This window comes from Polyodon spathula, chromosome 5 (assembly GCF_017654505.1).
Source record: "Polyodon spathula isolate WHYD16114869_AA chromosome 5, ASM1765450v1, whole genome shotgun sequence".
NCBI classification, from domain to species: Eukaryota; Metazoa; Chordata; class Actinopteri; order Acipenseriformes; family Polyodontidae; genus Polyodon; species Polyodon spathula.
In genome coordinates, this window is record NC_054538.1 from 51,606,640 (window position 1) to 51,628,785 (window position 22,146).

At 35.8% G+C, this 22,146-nt stretch overlaps 1 protein-coding gene across 1 annotated transcript in view; it reads left to right on the forward strand.

The window, feature by feature from the left end:
- The window catches only part of LOC121316042 (piggyBac transposable element-derived protein 5-like), a 53,704-nt gene that overhangs the window by 11,966 nt on the left and 19,592 nt on the right, over positions 1–22,146 (forward strand). Inside the window, exons 2-3 of the mRNA XM_041250744.1 lie at positions 10,369–10,796; positions 14,064–14,198. Of these exons, the coding sequence (XP_041106678.1) occupies positions 10,369–10,796; positions 14,064–14,198 (563 nt within the window). The remainder of the gene's footprint in view (positions 1–10,368; positions 10,797–14,063; positions 14,199–22,146) is intronic.

Here is a 22,146-nt window from a genome sequence, read left to right on the forward strand (position 1 = left end):
ATAAACATATTATTCACCTGATTTATAAAGCTGTATGGTGCCGTTATTTGACCCTTAACGACATTATAATTAACACGTACTTCAGACCTGGCGGAGAATGAGATGTGTCTTGATGGTCAATTTCCTAGCATCATTGCTGTGTTTAGGAACATGCAGTTAAGCCAATACTAATAATTTAAAAAAAAAAAAAAACTTTTGTTTAATTATACAATAATTAGGTAATTTAAGTATTATATTTATAACACATACATTAAATGCATTGTTAACTCGTCTGAACAGGATTGGCTTTTTTTACAGATTGGAAAACATAAACAGGTTTGTAGTCTATTCATTGTCTAAGTCAAATGTGCTTGTGTGGGCTTGTGACAGAAATACAATGAGTTCTGGTGATAAATCTCCCTCCCAACCTGTGAGGGCGCTAAAGAATGGGAGAAGTATCTGGAAGGGCTGGCCTGACAGTTAGTTTCAGGGAAGTGGGTCAGCCTGGAAAGAAGCGAGACTCTGTTGTAAGACCGTATTAACCTGAAAGGTAAACGAGGGGCAGCTGCAAGTAATAAGTCAGTTTACCTAGATGTCATGCGGGAGTACATATAGGGGCCAGGGTAACGCTGATCTTTTCCTTTGTTTGGGTTAACGCTAGGAGAGAAGGACTGAGAGAGGAGCTCTCAGAGAATATAAGAGAAATAAGTGTTACATGTTCTGTGTTATTTCTGTCTGTCTGTAATTGTCTGTCTTTGTTGCACCACTAAACAGTTAAAGCACACCTCCGTAGCTGTCGCCACAAAAGCACTATCTGGAGCACCACTGCACAGAACACCTGCACGTTTGGATTCACCCAGGACTGGTGACTGTGCCTTTGTTTTCTGTTCAGGACTGTGTTGTGTTATTCACCCTCCCCGCGCTTTACACATTGTTGTGTACTGCCGGGGATTTATTATTTGATGGCCACCAGACCTGGAAACAGCACAATAAACACTTATTCACTAAATTACCGTTGTCTGTTCATCACTTCTGCACCGCATCACACCTACACCTGTTCCCCTTACTAGCCACTTTGCCACAGGGCTGCACATCAAGATCTATTGGAAGATGATCCTCCCAGATAGAACCCGCAGATTTGAGCTGGATTACTCTGATGTGAGCAGGTATCAATATAGCAGGAGCACAATTACTCACTTTTGTGGACAAAGAGAACAAAAACTGAAGAGTTCAACTGCTAGAAACAAGGCTGCTGCCGTATAATGAAAGTTACAAACTCACTGATTTGAGTTCTGAAAACAAAATTTAAAAAAACCCTATTTTTCTTCCTATATTGATCACTGTCCATGCGCAGAAAGCTAGGAACTTTACATGTTTTTCATACCATTCCGTCTACCGATGGAGGCAGCTCAAGTCATTCTAAACTAAATTATATTTTCTAAGTTCCTGTGGCAAAGTGGTTAATAGTGTTCAGGTGCAGATGATCAAAGAACAGACAGACAATTGCAATCCAGGTGAAAAGGTTTGTTTTATTTATTTTTATGCACAGTGCTGGACAACCAAACAAACAGTAAATAATAATGCTGGTGAGTAATACAGCGGCGTGTATTACTTACATTTATAATCCCTGGGCTGGTCCCCAAATAATGGTCCCATTCTTGTATCCCCACATTAAACACAAAACACATATACAAGTCTGTTTAGTGTGCAAATTATTGATTATGGTACACAGTTTACAGTGATATAAGTAAAAGTGCTGATCCGGCTTTGTGCTGGCCCAAGGCGACAGCTCCAGATATGTGTTCGCCGTCTGGTGGTTTATAAACACAGACAATTACTAACAGACACAAACCAAACACACAGGAATATTCTTAAAACACAGGCTTATTTCAGCAGTGGTTACTATGTGTCTCATGGTCCTTCAGACTCAAGTTCACAAACCAAGCGAAGGAACAGATTACGAGTCTCGGCATCCCCTTATATGCTGTCATGCATGACCCCTTGGTAAACGAATGCAGCTGCCTTAACAGTCTGCGGCTGCTGCATTGTTTCCCTTCCAGGTCGATACCTTCTTGCAATGGAGTCTTGCCTTTTTCCAGACTGACCAACTTCCCGACCTGGGGAAAAAAACTGTCAGGCCAAACCTCTCTTAGTACCCCCACAGGTCGAGAGGGAGATTTACAACCAAGGTTCGTTGTATTTCTGTCACATATCCCACTGCTTAGAGTGGAGCTAAAGGAACACTCTGCTGAATCTATCTTTGCCATTGCCCCCCCTCCCCCTGGGCAAAATAATCTGCATTTTGATGGTCTTTCCCAGCACGGTATACCATGCAGTACATGAAGAATTGCAATGCCAGATACCACAGAGTTATCCGGGGCATTGCTATCCTTCATTGTGCTTAACCACGTGAGTGGGGCGTGGTCAGTGACGAGATCAAAGTAATGTCCCAGCAGGTAGTATCATAAAGACTGAGCAGCCCATTTGATGGCCAACACTCCTTTTCGACTATGGAGTAGTTGCACTCCAGAGGTAGCATCTTTTTGCTGAGATACAGTATTGGGTATTTTCTAAGTTCTCCAACACATACATGTGTTTGCTATTTACAGCTATGATCAAAAGTGTTGCATCACCCTATAGAGTGAACTAATTTTGCTTCATAAAGTCGAAACCTGCTGAATACTGTTACGTTAACATTGAATTGCATACCACTTTGTAGTTTTCCAATGATACTTAATGAAAAGCCAACACAAATTGAAAAATGTGACATTTCAAAATCTAGCATGAACTACTGTATTATGACTTTCGGTAGACTTTTGTTATATCATTTTATAGTTTCTTTGATTGCATGATGTTAAATAAATTACAATTCTGTTCATAGTTTTTTTGTGTTGTTTTTATAATACACACACACACACACACACACACACACACACATATATATATATATATATATATATATATATATATATATATATATATATATATATATATATATAATAATATATATATATAAGTCGTGCCGTGACAAAGTCTAACTGTGGTAGCACACTCTCTGATTTGTAAATGTAACGAGGTCATTCACCTGCAAAGTAAACATCAATCAAGCATTTTTATATACACAATACACAGCATGTGAGTTGTTATTCATTCTGCTTGCTCATTTGAACATCACTATTAGCCCAGTTTGTAGTTTGTAAGGTTTTGAGTGTTGCCAGAATGGATTTTTTTCATTATGCCATTTTTTTGGTAGAATAATTATTAATTATAAATACGCTCCTAAAATGTTAATTGTAGCCTACTATGATTTCTCAATAAATGAACAGCCTCTGTACAATTAGCAACACCGACATTCAGCAGACTGGACAGCTGCATAAAAACGGCCAGTAATTACAGTTAACAGAACTGTATGACCACCCTCAGCTAACTTATGATTGGATTGCTGCAGGGAAAATAAAGGTCTTTGATTGGGTGATCGTATCACTGGTCTGATTTTAGGAAAACATTAACTGCAGCTGCCCACCCCTCTCCTGTAATGCACAGCAACCTGTGGAATAGCCAAAATAAAGCAATGGGCCACAAGATGGGTGTATGACGTATTTATACAATTTAATTTACAGATGTGTGGCAAAGATAACAGGCAGGACCCTCTTCATCCTTCTCTCAATCTTCATTTCCATAGTTTGATGGCACACGTTGGATGCTGATATGCCTGTGGAGCAGTGAAGAACGCATATAACTATATGTAAACACACTACCGCTGTCCATCAATACAGTGATAAAACTGATCCGCCCATCTGGTGTGTGCGGATGGGGGGGGGGGGGGGGGGGGGGGTTTCTGGGTTTCTGTACATTTGTACTATTGTACCCAACTCCAGAGTGGACTGTTACCCCGACACTATTTGAGCCAGCGGAGTGCAGTTATTGGAACTAGTGGTGCACAGTTATTGGAACTAGCGCATCACAGTTATCGCGCAGATATTGGTATAATCAGACGCATTAGGGCTTTCGTCCAATTCAAATTTGATTGTGCTGTGTGCATATTGAATGTCCACCTAGAATATATTTGCATCTCATGTTTCTATTTATTGATTCATTACCATATGCTAATAGGACCGTATTAAAGGAACAGAAGGAAGGCAGTGTGCTGGACAGAGGTGAGTGCATGTTTCCAAACTCGTCTGTTGGGCATGTGAATACGCTATAAATGTCACTATGATATGCACATGTTCTATATGTTATGGAAACAAAAAAAGAGACTTATTGCTTGTATGGTTTTGCTGCAGATTGACTATGGTGATGCAGTATATAGGTTTGCATCACCATCAACTTTAGATAAACTGGACCCGCTATATCATGCAGCATTGAGGTACATTACAAATACAAGTTTTAATAGTCATCATTGTACATTATACGATTTGGTAGGCTGGACTTCTTCGGCTTTACACAGGTTGAAGCACTGGTATATTCTGGTATATAAGGCTGTTCAATGTAAATTATATGAAAATACTTATTTAAATGAATACCTTATAGCTTCCCATAGTAACCATAGCCTCAAGTCTCATTCTTTTTTGCATTTTAAAATCCCAAATGTGCATACTGAGGCTGGTAAAGGATCCTTTGCTTATTATGCCCCATGGTCCTGGAATGCGTTCCAGCCCAAACTAAAGCTGCAGACCCAGATATCTTTATTGCAATTTAAGAGTAAACTGCATGATTTTGTGACAGAGAGTTGTAATTGTTTTAAATAGTTGACTACTTTTGTGTATTTTGATGATTGTTTTAAATGTGATTTGCCTGTGTCTTAATTGTATTTTATTGTGTATTGACTTGCTGCTACCTGCTTGGCTAGGTCTCACTCGTAAAAGAGGTTTTAATCTCAATGTGACTGACTACAAGGATAATAAAATAAATAAATTATATATCCAATGCTATATATTAGTAGGCTGTAGCATGCATAGGGTAAGGGTCAGGACTGGTAGGTGACAGAACACAACAATATTGATACTCGTAGGGGTCGTGGCTCTCTTGTATAGCGGATCGGCGCTGTAGAAGCAGTGCTGGAGGTGCCGGGTTCAATCTCTGCCTGTGCAATGCATTTTCATTTTTTTTTTTTTTTTTTTTAATTTTTTTATGTTTTATATATATATATATATATATATATATATATATATATATATATATATATATATATATATATAATCTCCTGGTTATTGACTGTTGATCTACTAAAACACTTAAAAAAATAGGAAGATATTGCAACCAGTTTGGGGTTATACAAGTACTAATATTTGTGCACAGTTTTTGTCGTCTTATATATTGTAGATTATAAAATGACGACTCGTGTGACTAGAAAAAAAAAAAAAGGTTTTCTGAATAAGGTGTCTAGAAGTGCTGGTATTCCGATAGTATCCTAATACGAAGTGGGTATTCGGTATCACGTTTTCGGAATACTGGTATTCAGAATACTCTGTTTACATGGCATGGAATAGCTATTCAAATTTCCCACTATTCTGAATACAAATGGAATCCTGATAGAACAGGTGCCTGGATAGCAATATGGGTGCAGTCAATTGCACCTACCAGGCGCGGCAGGTGCGTGACCTCATAAAAACCCTGCATTATATTCTCAATGTTTGCTCTTGTACTTGGGAATTTAATATGTTCCTCAGCACATTCGCAGCAACATGGTTATGAACCGGTCGAGGTGGCGGGACACGGCTGACTGGGTGATCCCCACTGTATCACCTGCTACCTTCTGGAAGGTCCTGGTAGCCAGGATACACATACAGACAGACACTACCAATTGCTCAGACAAGGCATGACTGCGCAGGCTTGTTCTAGCCAGGTCATCATGCAGCATGTGGCATAGATGCTCAGGTATAAACTCTGTGAGGGTTGCATTATTTAAAAAAAAAAAAAAAAAAAAAAAAAAAGAACAAAAAAAAAAAAAAAAAAAAAAAAAAAAAAAAAAACAAAAAAAAAAAAAAAAAAAAAAAAAAAAAAAAAAAAAAAAAAAAAAAAAAAAAAAAAAAAAAAAAAAATAAAAAAAAAAAAAAAAAAAAAAAAAAAAAAAAAAAAAAAAAAAAAAAAAAAAAAAAAAAAAAAAAAAAAAAAAAAAAAAAAAAAAAAAAAAAAAAAAAAAAAAAAACAAAAAAAAAAAAAAAAAAAAAAAAAAAAAAAAAAAAAAAAAAAAAAAAAAAAAAAAAAAAAAAAAAAAAAAAAAAAAAAAAAAAAAAAAAAAAAAAAAAAAAAGAAGAAATATTATAATTTTTAGTCAAACAAATATGGTTCAAGACTTAACCGGTTAGTTACTGAAATCCCCTATCTTAGATCGAAATGTAAGCGTCCGTTGTATGTCTGCCAAAAAATTCACAAGGCAGGTGCGTGACCTCATAAAAACCCTGCATTATATTCTCAATGTTTGCTCTTGTACTTGGGAATTTAATATGTTCCTCAGCACATTGCAGCAACATGGTTATGAACGGGTCGAGGTTGGGGGGACACAGCTGACTGGTTGATCCCTATATCACTTGCTACCTTCTGGAAGGTACTGGTAGCCAGGATACATATACAGACAGACACTACCAATTGCTCAGACAAGGCATGACTGCGCAGGTTTGTTCTAGCCAGGTCATCATATGGCATAGATGAGTGGAGACTATACCTGGACATGACTTGCTCATTGCTGAGCTTGTCATGTGTGCCGAGGCCTGTACACCCTTTCAGCATATCTTCGTCTATGTCGGGGTTGCTGGTTGTGCCTTGCATCATTCACATCCACATGTCGACGGAATGCTGCATGCTACCCATGTTTCCCATTGTTGTCTGTTTGTAGTCAGTGCTGGAATGGTAGTGTGCGCGGAGTTAACGTAGTCCTTTTACAATCCTTCGCGTCACAAACCTGGTTCTTGTGCTTGGCGCATACCTTTGAATATACCAGGATCACGCATATTGTCGGCCACTCCCCCCATATTGAGCGATGCATTCATTTTATTTCTGCACAGCGCAGAATGGATTGTGACGCGCAAAAGGACGTTTTGAATATGGCAACTTGGCACAATTTCGGTACAATGGCCATTTGCGATGTGCATATCCCTCTGCGCGGTGCGCAAACCTTTCGAATATCGGGCCCTGCTAGTTTTTCAGTAGTTATCCACATAGGCGGGCAGCCACAGAGCATTATAGCTTTTTGATCCAGAGCAGAAGTTGCTCCTGGTTTTCTAAAAATATTTGTCAGAATCTGGAGGTGCATATCTAGCAAGAGACAATGCAGGTATGCAAAAGAGAAGTAAGATACAATCTAAGAAATGTCCAATATTTGAGAACTACGTTGCATTATTTAAAAAAAAAAAAAGAATATTCAAAGTTGTATACTTGTGCCACAATAGGATAGATTAGTGGTACCAATAGTATAGTAAAATCAGACAATTCTGGCACAAGTAGACTTGCAGTATGTTACCTTTTGTAAAGGATGATATTGGATTCTGATCCAAACTTATTTATACCCTATGCTAAATGCTGAACATTATGGGTGGTGAAAAATAACAAAAATGAAATAAGAAATGTGCACACATATATTAAAATGTGCAAGTGTCGTATATTAAGCATATAAGTCAAATACTAAATACAGTACACCCTCGCTATAACAACCCTGTTTGAGTCCAAAGCCTTTTGTTCGCTACAGTAAAAGGACAATCCAAAACGAACAAAATGAGCTGCTGGAGTAAGATAAGGAAGTCACCTTGGAAAAAGGCATTAGCTAATTTATTAATAATATTAGTACTATTTTATTCTTTGATTTTCTTTATTACAGTATTTGTCACTGTTCTGTCACCCCGTGAGCGTCATCCTTGCTCAAGGTTGACAGGCAGCTAAACTCCCTCCTCCTTCACCACACAAGACTGTTTGGGTTTTGGCACATTTATTTGCCGTGTGGCAATAAAAAAGGTGGGTGTGAAACTACAACAGAGAAACATACACAAATAAAGATAAATAAGACACCTGCTAGACTAACATACATACATTTCTACATTGAAGCTAGCATAGATACAAATGAACGTCATGTGGATAAGTAACATTAACATAATGCGCACATAGCTATAGATCTTGGTGTAAAAAGAGGCTGTGTTCCTATCAAACTTAACAATTCACAGAATTGCGTTACATATCCGCGATTTAACATAAGCTAATAATTTACCAGAGGTAGAAAACTAACTACATGACTGAGTACAAAAGAGTGCGCTAGTTAGTTAGCTGACAAGAACGTAACATTAGCTTTTAAAACCTTTTTTTGCAGCTGAAAGATGGCTTGTTTTCAGACTGTCAAAATAGTACCAGAAAAATCACTACTAGCATTAATAATAATAGCAATGAGGTTGTGAATAAAAGTAGAATTCCAAGAACAGTACCTATTTGTGGCATGCTGCATCCAGCGGTACATAATATCGATATAGATAATTAACTCCTTGTGTCATTCCCCCCCCCCCTTAAAAAAAAAAAAAAAAAAAAAAAAAAAAAAAAAAAAAAAAAATCAATAAAAAAATTTTAAAATAAACATTTGTTCGTGACAATTAACTTTAGAACCCAGGTTCCTTATTTAAAAAAAAAAAAAAAAATCAAATGTTGTTTTGCCATGTCTGTTGCATAGACCTGTACGAGCCAATATCATCAACATGGTTTATTATTTTTTAAACCAGTATTTAATAGTACATGTGTGGTTCTTAAGGTAAGGACGGCATTGCTGTCATTGCTTGTGCCCCGACACCTCATTCTTTACAAATTAAGCACTGGATAAGCCAGAACACAAATAGCTATGGTTCCTGATTACCGCATTATAAAGAAGGGCCACTGTATTATGTTTTCTGATTCTTTAGTTGTTTCGTCTTAGATTATTATTCACTATGATTACTAACTATTCCAGCAAAAAATGCCCCTTTTCAATCACTGGGTCTGCTTCCAAACTTGGAATTTTTTAACTTGGGATCCCTTCTGTAAGTGATTTTGTAGAGGTTTTTAGTTTACTAATTGTCATTACAGGTCTAAACCTGTTATAATCAGAAGCACCTTTTTGGTTGAAATTAGTTACTAAGCCTGATAAATGCACATTTTTAAACAGGCAATACATTTAAAAGTAGAAAGTACAAAAAAGTCTTTCATCGTACCAAAATACCCCCTTTCACTTTGCTTAGCTGACAAGACAGAATCAGCACAAGGTGAAAAAATAGAAACTCTACACCAAAGGTGCTGCATCAGCATGAGCAGCAAAAAGTTATTTATGTATGTGTGTGTGTGTGTGTGTGTGTATATATCTACTCACTGTCTTACTCAAGAGATCTGTGAAAAAATGTATTTCTTGATAAAATCTTTTGTGAAACAAAACCATTTCCCCTTTACTCCTTTTTTATTTGTATATGGTTATGCTATTGTTTGTTGCTTGACTTGGTGGGTTCTGCACTGATTTTTATACTGTTGTGCGCAAATGTGCACCCCATTGTTTATTGCTTTAATTATAACTTATCATGGATATTTTAATAATATTCTTAAGATATATTGATATGAAAACCAATTACAGCTAACACATAATTAAGAGTGCTAACCAGTAGCATTAGTAGCGTATCACCAAACCCATTTCTAGTGTTGAAGATATGGTATTTTGCATGAATTTCCATATAATCATCATTATGTCGTCCATCTGTCTTTACGAACAGCAATGTTGACACAATTACTTGAGTATATTTAAAAAAAAATTAAAAAATCCCACCACATTCAACTCGGTAGAAAGTCATACCAAACCACCCTTATAAAAGTTTACCATAGTAAAAGCGTAATAAAGCATAGTGAAAGCATGGTGAAGTGTAGCAAAGCAATGTAAAGAACAGTGGCGTATGGTAAAGCATATTAATAAACATGGTAAACCTTGGTTTATTATGGTTAATACCTGGTATTACCATGGAAAAAGCTGGTAAAAGTGCAAAAATACCACGGTAAACTTGTATAGGGGCATGGTCAGAACTCAAGTACCCTAATAAAAAGAAGTTGGAGCTCAATTTTATCATTAAATCAAAACAACACTAGGGACATCAGCAAACTATTTTAATTCATGATATAAGATTTTTTGTGTGGTTAAAAACTGCAGGTCCATTTGGAGTGAGATACATCAAAGGAAGTTATTTCATGCGAGGAAGCAGCAGGACTTACTTTATTATAGTGCTTCATTTTAATTATTGTCATATTTCAAGTTGAAGTATAAAATACATGCAAAGAACCACTATAATATTGATAATGAGGTAAAAGGACGATTTTAAAACCTTTGTTAGAACTCCTTTAATACCATTGTTCTTTAAAGAGATACGATGTCTACATAATATTTTCTTCCTTCTATTTTAGGTCCAGCTCAAAAGATGCCAGCCACTGCAAGTGCCATAGACTTTTTTCAGCTCTTTGTCCCTGATAATGTGATACAGAATATGGTAACTCAAACAAACATGTATGCAAAGAAGTTCCAGGAGAGATTTGGGAGTGATGAAGGATGGTGCAATGTCACCCTGTCTGAGATGAAAGCCTTCTTGGGTTATGTTACCTCAACAAGTATTCACCGCTGCGAGTCTGTCCTCAGCATCTGGAGCAGTGGATTTTATAGCAACAAGAGCATCGCCCTAATCATGACCCAGTCCAGGTTCGAGAAGATCCTCAAATACTTCCATATCGTAGCTTTCCGATCCAGCCAGACCAGCAGTGGTCTTTATAAGATTCAACCTTTTTTGGATTCACTGCAGCAATTGTTAGAATGTTCTTTTAGGCCTTCACAAACCCAGGTAAATCTATCCTGTCTGTTCCTTTCAACTTATTAGCAATGTATATATCAGTTAAGTATCACACTTGCATTTCACATACTGACAATATAACTCTTAGTCACTTTATAACCCTTGTTTATCACCCTTCTGTGGTGATATTGAGTCAAACACACTATTTGTTTGATTGACTTCACCCCTAAGTAGGCTATACAGACATGGTTAAACTGGGCAGTTTGTTTTACGTGAAGTGACAGCATGTAAAAAGTGAAACTGAATTCCCAAATGCACCCTTACCATTTTTTAAAATGTTTTATTTACAATTGAATCCATTTTGTCCTGCTAAGAACTGAATTTACTGTTTTAGACCCATAATAAAATGCAGTTTTCCATCTGTACCATTCAGTTGGTAGTAGCAGTAAATGGCACATTTCGGGGATGATTCAGTGGACGTCCTTCAATCCCACGACCAAACCAGCTTCCTTTTTCACCAAGAAACACAAGAGTGGATGTCAGCAAGCTACCGTTCTCTGAAGGGCAAAGGCCAGCCCTGCACGTGTCTGCTCTGAACTCACTGGGTGTCTGGCCAGCAGGGTTCGCTGTAGAGCAATGAGGAGAAACAGTCCCTGTCAGTTTTACGTCCCTAACCCACAAGAGCGCCAAACTCAATGCGACGTTCCCATCGGAGTCCCCAGTGAAGACTGGCCTACTTCGCACAGCCAGGACGCGAACCTGCGCTGTATGACTCACCCCGTGCACCACTCGGCTGTGCTTCTACCAGATGAGCCACTCTGGTACCCCTCTACTCACATTTGACACATATCTGGAGTGTGTCCATGCTGACCAAGGATTGCTAAGGATAAAAACTCCCTTTTATAACCCTTTTAAGCACACCTCAATCCTAACACCCCCTGTTTTTTTACTTCCGGCCCTTTCTCAAGTAAAGACTTCTATTGGTGCTGACTTGGAAATCACATGGACATGAGATATTAATGTGCAATCATGTCAAACTCTACTTCTATTTTGATGCTAACCCCCAAACCAGCAGTGCTTTCCAGCTAATTTTATAAACCAGAAAATCAGTACAATGACCTGCTCTTACCAATACATAGGATTTTCATAATTCAATTATTCATGAATTTGGTTAATTCACAGTATACTATATAGTTTTACTATATATGTGGTTATTTCACAATAATAACACTGTGTAACATTTTTTTTTTTTTTTGTTCCTGGGTAGTAAGTGTTATTTCCTAATTGCTTATGCCTCAAAAGTATAGAACATGGCTATTATTTCCCACAAACTTTGCTTTTGTGACCAGAACAGTGATATTTCAAAATATCATTGTTTCCAATGGGAAAACGGGCAAATATGCGTCTCTTCGTTCACAGTCAGAAAAAAACAACACATGAATCCAAATTAACATATATTTATACTAAAGTAATACAAAAATGAAAACAAAAGATTTAGAAGTGAGTAGTTTTTCGAGATTTACGATTATACTGTATTTAGACGCACATTTGCCCGTTTTCCCATGGGAAACAGTGATATTTTGAAATATCACTGTTCTGGTCACAAAAGCAAAGTTAATGGAGAACACAGTTGATAGTCTTTTCTCGAACATATCACGGGTTTTTCGATGTTTCTGGTCACACAAAAACAAAGGCAGAGTTTGTGGGGAATAATAGCCATTTTCTATACTTTTGAGGCATAAGCAATTAGGAAATAACACTTACTACCCAGGAACAAAAATTGTGTTACATAGTGTAATGTATGTGCAAATCAAAATGTGAGTCAGAAAAAGAAAGGAGCGCTATACTGATTTTAAGTATATATATTTTTAAATATAAGAGGCACCACAAATGTTCAGTCCCTTTGGTTAACAGTTAAAGTGTTACAGAACCCCCTGTAGTCTTTACAAGAAACACATTACTTTACCTTTGCTGAATCCCATGTTGTCTGTAACGCAGCAATTTTTTTCATCATGCTCCCAATAGTTTTGATTTTTTTTTTTATTTGCACATCATAGTAAATAAACTTGGGAATGTTATTTGGGAACGTTCACCAGGTTTTGGGAAATAGATTTTTCTCCTAAACATCGCAGTGTATTCAATGAATTCTCCCTCCTGCATTAATGCTGGCACTCAGATTAAAATGAGTGGCATATTGCAGGAACAGAAAAGCCGCATTGTTGCAGGAGGGGGTGTGATCCGTACACTGCGGTCCTTCAGACTTTTTTTTTTTTTCCTCCTGGTGAAATGTTCAGAAATATATTCCCTGGTTGTTTTATGTGTGAGATTTGAACTGTAATTAAGAAATTAAAAGGAGTTGGCAGTATGTTTAAAAACTATAGTACTGCAAACAGGACACACTAAAGGTAATAAAATCCAGGATGTTCTTTAACTCTTTAATAACCAAGGTTTAAACAAACACTTTCATCATTAGCAAGTCCATTTATTGTTTTGCTGTAGATTTTTTTTGGTTTTCCTGACTTTTCTCATTGACTCAGTTTTTACTCCCTATCATTTTCTGTGACTCCAGTTTCTTATGGTAACATAAAGCTTTACCTTTACCCTCATTCACCTTCACTGAAGGTTTTTTCTAACACTCCCCTCCCAAACAAGGGCTCTGGCTCTCTTTATATACCATGTGGCTGTGGCTTGATTGACCAACAATTATTCAATCAAGACTCGGCCATATTCCACATGTGGACTTTAGCAGGGATGGAGTTAACCCCATCCCTCCCAAACTTGCATTCAAAATAGTCAGCCTTTATTTACAGAGATATACAAACACGCACTATTTATACCTTCAGGGCTTTTGCCCTGCCACACTTTACTTAAAAAGTGTATAGTCTGTAATGTATTTGTTTCAAAAGGATAAAATACTGTCAAGAAACAACTTGGCTGATGTTTATTTATTGTTCTGAGTAATTTTTTTTGGTAGTTACATTCAAAATCATTACATTTTTGTATTCCTTTCCTCAAAAGTGCATTTGCTTCAAAATATGGCCCATGGTCTCTTAAGCACACTTTAGTTGTTCCTTTATTGTTTTTATGACATTATTTTTTTTCAAAACTAGTCAACTTACAGGCTAAAACGATATACAAGTATATATTTTGTTCTAATGTGGTTCTTACCATGCATGTAATCATAAACCAGAAAAGATAAAGACCCAATTCTGTGTGTCCAGCATTTCAAATCTCTCCATATATGAAGTTGAGACATTTTCAATGATATACCTGCTCAGGACAAAAAATGTTGAATCTTTTCTTTATCTTGTGCTCTAGGTGCTACATGAACCATTGATTGATGAGGATCCTGTTTTTATTACCACATGTACAGAACGTGAATTACGAAAAAGGAAAAAGCGAAAGTTCAGTCTTTGGGTGAGGCAGTGCACTGCTACCGGTTTTATTTGCCAGGTAAGTGTACAGACCTGGTCCTTTTCCCCTTCATTAGACATCATACTTTCCATTGTGGAAATGGAAAGGTTACAGAACATCCTGTATAACAAATGTAGTGTATTGTTTAACGTAACGTTGCATGCAGTTGTCAACATCACTACAATGCTTTGATATTTTTTAATCACACGTTCTGGGACCCTGGACCTTATTTGGATACTGCGTCAAGTAAATGTCATAAAATCTTAGATACGTGCTGACGATTTAAGAGGAAAACCGTTGACATTAGATTAACTGTACGAAATTAATAAAAAGTAAACTAATTTCACAGTTTTCCAATGACCGATTTTCATAGCAGGTTACTGGTTAAAGTATTTCGTCTACTAGGTGAAGCAGATCTTTCTTTGTTTTACAAGAAAGAAGGTGAAATGACCCATTTTTGCCTCTCTCCACTTGAGAAATTGGATCACATCATGGTCTATACCTTCACATAACTGAGCCAAACAAAAGGAAACTTGATCCAAAGTGGCATATCACTAGAGTACTGGCTCCTGCCTCTGTAAAGGCACTGTGGCTGATCTAGCCTATATTGCAAATATCTGTGGCAGGCCATTCAAACTGAAGAGCAGCCCCTGAGATGGAAGCACCTGAACACACAGACAGCAATGTATTCATTAAAATAGAATGCTGCGAACATCATCAAATGATACTAGGACAGTAAAAAAAAAAAAAAAAAGAAGTTAAATTGAAGCGACTTGCTCTTTATCCATTAAAAATAGTTCATCAATTACTGAAAGTATGTCTTGGGTTCAGGTTTTGGCTTTGATTTGACATAACATTAGCAGATTAATAGGTTTGACTCAGGGATGCTACCCAACCGCACACACACATGAAAAAATAAGAGTTCTTAAATGCAGACTGCATCATTCAGTTTGACCAAACCACTAGTCAGCTCTTTTTGTCTTTTGCTTTTTGCTGTAGGGTATTTTTAAATTGATTGCAGTTGGATCCTCCTTTTCATGCAATATTTAAGCCTGATTGTACTTTGTAGATTACGTCATAATCAAAATAAATGCATACTGTCCTTAACAATTACCAGAAGACAGAACAAGCCACATGAGGAGCTGTTCCATCTGTCTCCTTATTTAATCACAGATTTTAGCAGGTAACCCGTGGGCTTGGATAAAATCAAAAACCTCTTTATGGTCTATTCGAAATGAATGCATATATTGCTTCTGCCTACGTTTAAACTGTTAGTGTTAAGGTGCATTAGCTTTCTCTAATTCATTCCTCCGCCTTATTCCTGATTTTAGTTTTCCCCATCAATAGAAATATGCACTACTTTATTTTTCATTTCAGGATACTATTTTAGACTCATAATAAAATAAAGCTTTGGATTTTATACAGGCTCTTGTTTTTTTTTTTTTTTTTTTTTTTAATTTTGCCAATTGATTTTGCTCTGTTTTACTCCCAATTTGAAATGTCCAGTTGTATTTTGGCTCAGCTCAGCATTACCACCCCTGCGCTGACTCGGGAGCGGTGAAGACTGCTGCTTACTTTATGAGCTGGTATGAATACAAAGCAGTATTTAGAATGTTAACCTTCATTATATAATAAGCCTTGGTTTTACATCCCAAGCAAAGCATACCATTGTCCTACTTGAATGCTCTTACATACAGTCCCTATGCTAGAGTTGGTTCAGATTATACTGAAACCTTTTGGCTTGGCAGGACAGGGTTTTACCTGGTAAACCACCTCCAACTTAGAAATTTGATTTTACAATGCCAGTTAACCAGCCTACTGTGACTCGGATAATGTTGTGGCATTAAATGTAAAATGATAATGTCTCCAGAAATAAATTAGATAATTTCTGTATGCCAGACAGCCATTGCTAGAAATAGAAACCATCTGGGCACTTAGAGTAATTACACTGTACACTTCATAAAGATAAATGCAGTGAAACTGTTATTCTATTTAAATCCACTCCCAAGTTGAAATGACAAGTTGCTATTAAGGAAATAAGCAGAGATAATAAATTTATTTTACACAACTAGGACATGTCTTCCAAATTATAATTAATAATAACATTTAAGAAAATTATTGTAAACAGTAAATGTATAATGTCATTAAACTTACATGAATGTTGGTGTGCGTAGTGGATTTTACATTAGCCTCAATTAAAACCAGATTAACAAAATCCATTATTAGCATTTCGAGTCATAATACAGGCAACTACAGCCTTCCAACTGTTTTCCTCGATCAATTAACCTTACATACAAGTGAACAGTACCAGCTGCATTGGTGTGACATAGTTCTGTTCCCCCCCCTCCCCAAAGTACTTCCTGCTCTCAGAGCTGCATCCTCTTTTCTGCATGTATATGCTCCCGACCAATAAATGTAACTCTCCCACAAAATGTAAGAAACACATTTTTCAGACTGGGATCCATATATTACAGTCTGGTATATTATAGTATTATCTGGTTCAGTGTGTATAACCAGGGGTAATACCATGTCTAGGTTCTGGGGACAGGAACCTTAGGAGCTTTGCTGTCGAGGATCCACTGCGCCCAAAACCTCTCGGTGGGATTACTCCCTGGTAATACACACTGAACCAGACATTATTCTAGTTATTATTACAATGGTGCTGGCACCTATAGTCATCCTCTGTTTTACCGCTGGTGGATCGCATTTCATGCATCATTTTCTGCGGTTCTTAGGAGCTTTAAATGAGCATTTAGCGGTGTAATCTGCCAAAAAAAATTGTTTATATTGAAATCCGTGATTTATTCTTACATGATGTAATGGTGTTCTATATATTGTGACATCACTTTACTTCTATTTTTAAATCTGTATTAATTCTAATTAACATTATTTTATTTACACTTTATATTATCAAGCAATGCTGGCTCTGAGGATCAGCCTTGATTTGGCCTCCCCAGCACATCAGTATGCACAACTTTTGAATTTTGTTTATTTATTTATTTAAATGTTATATATTTATTGGAGTTAATTTGTTCATTCTTTTCTGTTGAGTCCCACTGGCATAATCATGTTCAGTCTATTTATCCATTTACTTTCTTTTATTCTTCTATATGTTGCATTGTCTAATTTTAGCTGTTCTAATACTACAAACGTTACATCATTTATGTCATGTTTTTGACTGGTGAAGTGCTGTACTAGTGTTTCATAATTTCTTTTATTTCTAATTAATAAAAGGTGGTTCTGAATTATTTTATATAAAGTTGTTCCAGTCTCTAACATATTTTTTCATCACATTTTTCACAGGCTATTCCTTAAACAACATTGCTATTTTAGTTTTTAGTGGATATGTGTTGTTCTTAGGTTTAATTATATGTTTACTTTTGTCCATTTATTCACACACTTTACATGTACTAGTGCAAGTATTTGTAGAACCTATTCTCCCAATTTTTTTTTTTTTTTTTTTTTTATGTTAGTTTTTAAATTAGCTTCTCTTTTGAATGCTACAGCTGGGATCCAATTTTTTGGAATTATGTAGAATCTGCAAGTTTTTCCAAACTATCTTAAAAATATTAGGCAAAAGTTTAGAGTAAGTCATTACTAATGGAACTATATTGACCTTTTTATCTCTGTTTTTATAATCTAGTAGATCAGTTTTAGTTTATCCTTTTTTCTTAACTCCGTCTATAATTCTTTCTTTGTATCCTCTTTTTTAAGATTTGCCTTTAAAACATTTCTTTGTTTTATATAGTCACTTTCTTTTGAGCACATTCTTCATATTCTTATTCCTAGACCCTTTGGGATTGCCCTTTTAGTGTGTATTGGATGTGCAGAGGACATGTAAGGTGTAAATACTGGTGCATGTCAGTAGGTTTACAGAAGTCAGTCTCAATTGAACCTTTTTTCAAGTTCTACTACGTTATCTAACTTTTTATTTATTTTTTCTTGTCCATCGAAGGTCCACCTTAATATTACTGTGTATTTCATTTGCCATTTTATGAAACTGGAAAAGAGATTCTTCTACATGTGTCCAAATTCCAAAAATATAATCTACAAACCAATGTATTCTAAAGGTTCTCTTTCTGATTTTCTAAGTAATTGTTCTTCCCATTTCCCCTATGTTTTTACCAGAAAAATACATTCCTAATTTAGATTATACTGCTGTACCATTGTTTTGTTTGTAATTCTTATCAACAAATGTAAAATAACTGTTTTCTAAAACTACGCTGATCATGTTAAGCACCTCTGTTGTTGGTGTTTATTTATCTAGTCTATTATCTAGTGGTTTTTGACAAGCTTCTTAAGTTTCTTTACCAAGGACACTTGGACAAGGATTTAGATTTATTGATCTTATTGCCTTTAACTACTTCATATGTGTCCGTATTATTTAATTCACATTCTACAGATTTCATATAGTCATCCATGTTCATTATCACTATTCCCAAACCTTTATCTGATGGTCTTATACTTATATCATAATCATTTAACAACTCAGTAATAGTAATAGCTTGTTCTTCAATATTGGTTAAATTAAGGTTACATTTTTTTCATTAGTCCCACTATAATTTATTGTTTAACTACTTCAATATACATATCTAACCATTTATATCTTCCATCCAGAGGAAACCAAGTGCTTGTACTATTAACATTAATCACATGCTCATAATTACCCTCTGAATCTGAGATATTTTCATTGAAAAAACATTCTACTAATCTCATGCGTCTCTCCCACTCCTTTAATTCGGTGGCCAGTTTATCTTTATCAGTGTGTTTCCTTGTGAACAGGCTGGCTGTAGGGGTAACATCAGGCCAGAGAGAAACACAAAGGCAGGCAGTACTGGGATTGAAACTGAGATGCTGTGGCGCTCAGTGCGTTTAATGAATTAAACAAATAAAAGATTTAAACAAAAAAACAGGCACGGCACTTGAGGCCAAAATAAACAGACAAATAAAACGGACAGTGGGCAAAGGCTAAACACAAAACAAGTACGGTGCTGGTACGTCCAGCACTCGTAGCAGTTGTTATATTTACTTTGTTTCTTTTTTTGTTTTTAATTCTCTCCTCTCCACTCACCGAATCCCGTTGAATTTTTCTAAAGAAATCTGAGGCAGACAGGCAATGAAATGTCCCTTTTCTGGTTAAGTTGGCATGAATGACCCTTATCTTTAGAGTACTTGGTACCATTTCCATTTTTTGGTCTCTTATCTTTCTGTTTTGAATTCTGCCCTATTCATGTTTAATTATCTATTTTGCATTTTATTATTTACTTTAAACTGGTTTTATTTTTACTGTTTTAGATTTATTTTGATTATCTCTCTTAATTATGCCACAGTATTCAGATTTTCTTCTGGTTTCATTTTCTTTTAAATACATTAACTGAGAAATGTTTACTGTTGTATAAAAGATCAATCGGATCGTTCTTATTTTTAATAGTTTCTGTTGTGCCTTCGTATTTAAAACAGTCCTTATTCTTTAAGACTATGTATATGTGTATTGGCCTATTTAGGAGGTCCACAGATGCCAGAACTTCTGCCTTTGAACCCCAAGAATCTATACTCCCATCACTTAATTTCATGTCTTTCAATATGGGTCTCTGAGTCGATGTATATTTCGTATATTTTTGTATTGCTTTCTATTAGTTCTATTACATTATGTCTAATTGTTCGATAGACATTTTGTGAACCATATAAAACCACACCTAAACATCTAATGCATAGGTTCCCAAAGCGCACCCTCAACCATACCCACCCTTTTCTGAAAATTTTTATAAAAACATGCACATGTAATTTGGGGGAAATTAAATAATACACAGCAAACAAAGTTCATAAATTCCCTAACACATGCTTTTTACATGTTTTGGATCAAATCTGGACCCTCTCAAGCCAATTTTATTAATTAAGTTGTTCCGGTCATTATATGTACACTGTCCTTTGAAAAAAAACAAAAAATGTTGTCTCCTGTTGTTTTCCATGGGAGAAAAGACTGATATCGAGACGTGAAGGTACCATCCAACGTTAGAGTACTTTACGCAGCTGAAGTAGCTAGCTAATGTTAACAGAGCGATGGCAAAAAATGTTACGGTTCAGGATACAGGAACTTCTAGCACTAGATTTTATTTTATTATTTTAAGTGCAAAACTGTATTCAGCTTCTACTACATCGGGAAAATGCTCTTTTTTGTACAGTATTGTAGTTTTGGTGTTCAACTTGGATCTTAAAATTCTTACTGTTACATTTATTTTTTGGTCTGAATAAGACTACAGTTAGGCTGCAGTACAGTAGCTATTATGATACGTAGCAATCGTATGTAATTGCATAAAAAGCACCAATGTAATGGCAGATAATTTATGAATAATTAGTGCTGCATTTTAAATAGAAATGTGTGATTATTATTTCAGAAAGAAAAAAAAGGTAAAATACAGTAACGGCTGTGTTTTATTTCTGCACATTTACTATGGAAATAGCTCTAAATGTCCACACCATGGGGCATTTTACATAATTTGCTTACTTTGAATTTTGCACATCTCAAACTATTTGTATGTTCCCCAGAGATTTGAATTAAGCAGAGTTCACTGTACATATATTCAGCTCTTAGTGAAGTGGTTAGTTGTACAAGCATTCTGCATCACTACTGAAGAATAACCCACAAAAGAGTTTAATTGGTATAGTTTGAAAGTACCTATTTCGGGATTATCTTCTTTAATTGTTGTGACCAGGACAATGCAAGATGTGACAGCATAATATTGGTGCTCAAACCTAAGCCTGTTGTGGCACCAAGACACAGGATAAAATACAAATACATTTCAAAGCTGTTGGTGTTGCAGTGGTAGTAATATACATTCCTAATTTAAATACAAAAATGTATAGAAAATAAAAGGTATTTTCTGCTGAAACTGGCTCTCCATCACCAAAACTGTGGGAACCCCTGGTCTAACGAAACAGTTCCCATCCTTAACTGTGATGTAGTGACTGTATTCTCACTGTTAATCTGGAATAAAGTGCTTGGAGACTGACAGTTGTTTTTCAACACAATATATGACTTATTTACAGCGGGGAAAACAAAATAAACAAAAACACCAACATTTTTAACTAAAACCTAACTCCACCTGGAGCACTAACTAAAACAGGATCCCTAACTCAAGTTGGAACGGATATTTGCAAAAAAAATAATAAAATAATAATAAACCTGATATTTGCAAAAAAATAAATAAATAAATAAACAAACAGTACATGCCTCAAGACGCTCCAGTGACGTCATACATCGAACACATATATAGCACGCAACACTGAATAATTTAAAATTAATAATTTACAGTATCAAATATTAGTATATATATTATTACTATTATTATCATAATATATGTTGTGTTTGTTGCAAAACATGCACAATACTACTTTAGCCTACTTTTTTCAAGCAATACGTGTTATTTCTTCAATACGTACAAACAAACTTTTTTCTACTCACGGAGAGGTTTGCTTGAAGCAGTGTTGCTTCAGTGATGGGAAAGGTTTTTAGATATTATTTTATTATTATTATTATTATTATTATTATTATTATTATTATTATTATTTCTTATCTTTGTAGTAAGCTACAACTACGGACGGTACGCTTTTTTTTATGTCTATGGTCATATTCACACATCATCTGTGACGTCAGCTACTTCTGTTCAAATTATTCATTTCTTAAAGGCACAGTGCTCCATTACATTGAACTTCGATCAAACACAAGGCTAACAAATGTAAACAAACTAGAATACTAATAAAGAACATATGAATGTTTTAACTGCTTTAAAGGTATTAACATTTCGTTTTTAACATTTGGTTACTCTGGTAAAGTACTTCAACATGTTGGCCTACACACAAACATTATGAAGTCCAAATTCTCAGCATGTAAGAACAAGCCCAACCTTCCAGTACAAGGGAGCACATTTTAGCTACACTGTGTCAGCATGCCAAGAGGCCCCCTCGAAACGTATAAATCTGTGTAGAT